The 2,059-nt window shown below is 52.2% G+C and overlaps 1 protein-coding gene across 1 annotated transcript in view; it reads right to left on the bottom strand.

The window, feature by feature from the left end:
• LOC103805149 (keratin, type II cytoskeletal 5-like) overlaps window positions 1-1,919 on the bottom strand; it is a gene marked incomplete at its 3' end in the record, with an annotated part of 4,679 nt that extends 2,760 nt beyond the window's left edge. Inside the window, exons 1-2 of the mRNA XM_009077788.1 lie at window positions 1,725-1,919; window positions 716-937 (exon numbers count right to left, since the gene is read on the bottom strand). Of these exons, the coding sequence (XP_009076036.1) occupies window positions 716-937; window positions 1,725-1,919 (417 nt within the window). The remainder of the gene's footprint in view (window positions 1-715; window positions 938-1,724) is intronic.
• Between the last annotated feature and the right edge of the window lie 140 nt (window positions 1,920-2,059).

The following is a 2,059-nucleotide window of genomic DNA, read 5'->3' as shown; positions in this document are numbered from 1 at the left end:
GAAAGAGGAGCTGGATCAGACCTTGGGAAGCAGAACAGGTGTCCAGGTAGGACATCCAGGTGATCTAGGCTGGGAGAAACCTTTCCACATCAACCTGCTGGAAACTGTCCAGCTCAAATGGGTGAGATTCCTGTTCCTCCCAGGGTGGAAATGACCTTTCTGAGCCAATGCAGAAGGAAAAAGGAAAGCAAAGTTGGGTTGGAGGATTTTTCCTCTTCAAGAGTCATCACAAGGTGTTGTGTCCTGGATGGGTCTGTGCTTTTTGGTGGGGAAAGTGGTCATGGAGAGTTTCTCCTGCTCTTGAGGAAGTCAAGGGTCCTACAGGAGAGATCCCTCAGAGCAGTTGTCCTGCAGGGAGATCCCTCAGATGTGTCCTGCAGGAACAGATCCCTCAGAGCAATTGTCCTGCAGGAACAGATCCCTCAGAGCAATTGTCCTGCAGGGACATAGTTCAGGGTAAAAGTCCTGCAGGGAGATCCCTCAGATGTGTCCTGCAGGAACAGATCCCTCAGAGCAATGATGTGTTGAGTGACTTAGTTAGGTTCCACCTCCTAACTAACTCACAAACTGGAGACACTTCTCCTCCCTTTCCTAAAGATTTGCCTCTCCCAGGCCAAAGATTCACCTTTCCAACACCTTTAGGACCAACCCAACTGTCCAAACCGAACACCATTCCCATCCCATTCCCCCCCAGGGTTGAGCCTCAAGGCACTCACTTGTTCTTGAAGTCCTCCACGAGGTCCTGCATGTTCTTGAGCTCCCCGTCCATGCGTCCCCTCTCGTTGAGCAGCCCGGCCAGTTGCCTCCTCAGGTTGCCGATGTAAGCCTCGAAAAGTGGGTCCAGGTTGCTCTTGCTGGAGTTGTTTTTCTGCCCCTGGTCCTGCAGGAGGGTCCATTTGGTCTCCAGCACCTTGTTCTGCTGCTCCAGGAAACGAACCTGAGCATTGGGGAAGCAGAAGATACCCGTGAGGACACTGAGGAGCAGGGACTGAGGTTGATGCACCAAGAGGATCCCAAGCCAAGGGGGTTAAATCCAGCTGTGAGTATCTTCTGGAGCATCTAGGGCTGTTAGCTCATCCTGGAGCTCAACAAATCCACCCTCAGTGGACACTTCTCTCCAGAGACAACTGAATTTAGGAAGCTCCATGAGCAATGAACTGTGGGTCAGCTCTTCCATCTCTGCTTTTCCTTGGAGCATCTAGGGCTGTTAGCTCATCCAGGAGCTCAACAAATCCACCCTCAAGAGCTGAATTTAGGAAGTTCCATGAGCAATGACTGAGAAATGTGCTGTGATTTTTCTCCAGAGCATCTAGGGCTGAGTTAGCTCATCCTGGAGCTCAACAAATCCACCCTCAGTGAACACTTCTCTCCAGAGACAACTGAATTTAGGAAGCTCCATGAGCAATGAACTGTGGGTCAGCTCTTCCATCTCTGCTTTTCCTTCATCACCTTGTCAATGCTCTCACTCCCTCTCCCACCTCAGTTCCCCCTGGAGAACCTTCACCTTGTCAATGCTCTCACTCCCTCTCCCACCTCAGTTCCCCCTGGAGAACCTTCACCTTGTCAATGCTCTCACTCCCTCTCCCACCTCAGTTCCCCCTGGAGAACCTTCACCTTGTCAATGCTCTCACTCCCTCTCCCACCTCAGTTCCCCCTGGAGAACCTTCACCTTGTCAATGCTCTCACTCCCTCTCCCACCACAGTTCCCCCTGGAGAACCCTCACCTTGTCGATGAACGAAGCAAACTTGTTGTTGAGGGTCTTGATTTGCTCCTTCTCATCCTTCCGCACCTGGTGGATGTTTGGGTCTATCTCCAGGTTCAGAGGTGCCAAGAGGCTTTGGTTGACAGTCACTTCTTGGATTGTGCCAACTCCAGAGGGGCCACCAGCAAACCCTGCTGGGCTCCTACCCCCACCCATCCCTGCAGGGAAACCTCCCAGTTCCCCCTGGAGAACCTTCACCTTGTCAATGCTCTCACTCCCTCTCCCACCACAGTTCCCCCTGGAGAACCCTCACCTTGTCGATGAACGAAGCAAACTTGTTGTTGAGGGTCTTGATT

The sequence above is a fragment of the Acanthisitta chloris genome, unplaced genomic scaffold (genome assembly GCF_000695815.1).
Source record: "Acanthisitta chloris isolate BGI_N310 unplaced genomic scaffold, ASM69581v1 scaffold25610, whole genome shotgun sequence".
NCBI classification, from domain to species: Eukaryota; Metazoa; Chordata; class Aves; order Passeriformes; family Acanthisittidae; genus Acanthisitta; species Acanthisitta chloris.
This window is presented reverse-complemented; position numbering and strand designations above follow the sequence as displayed.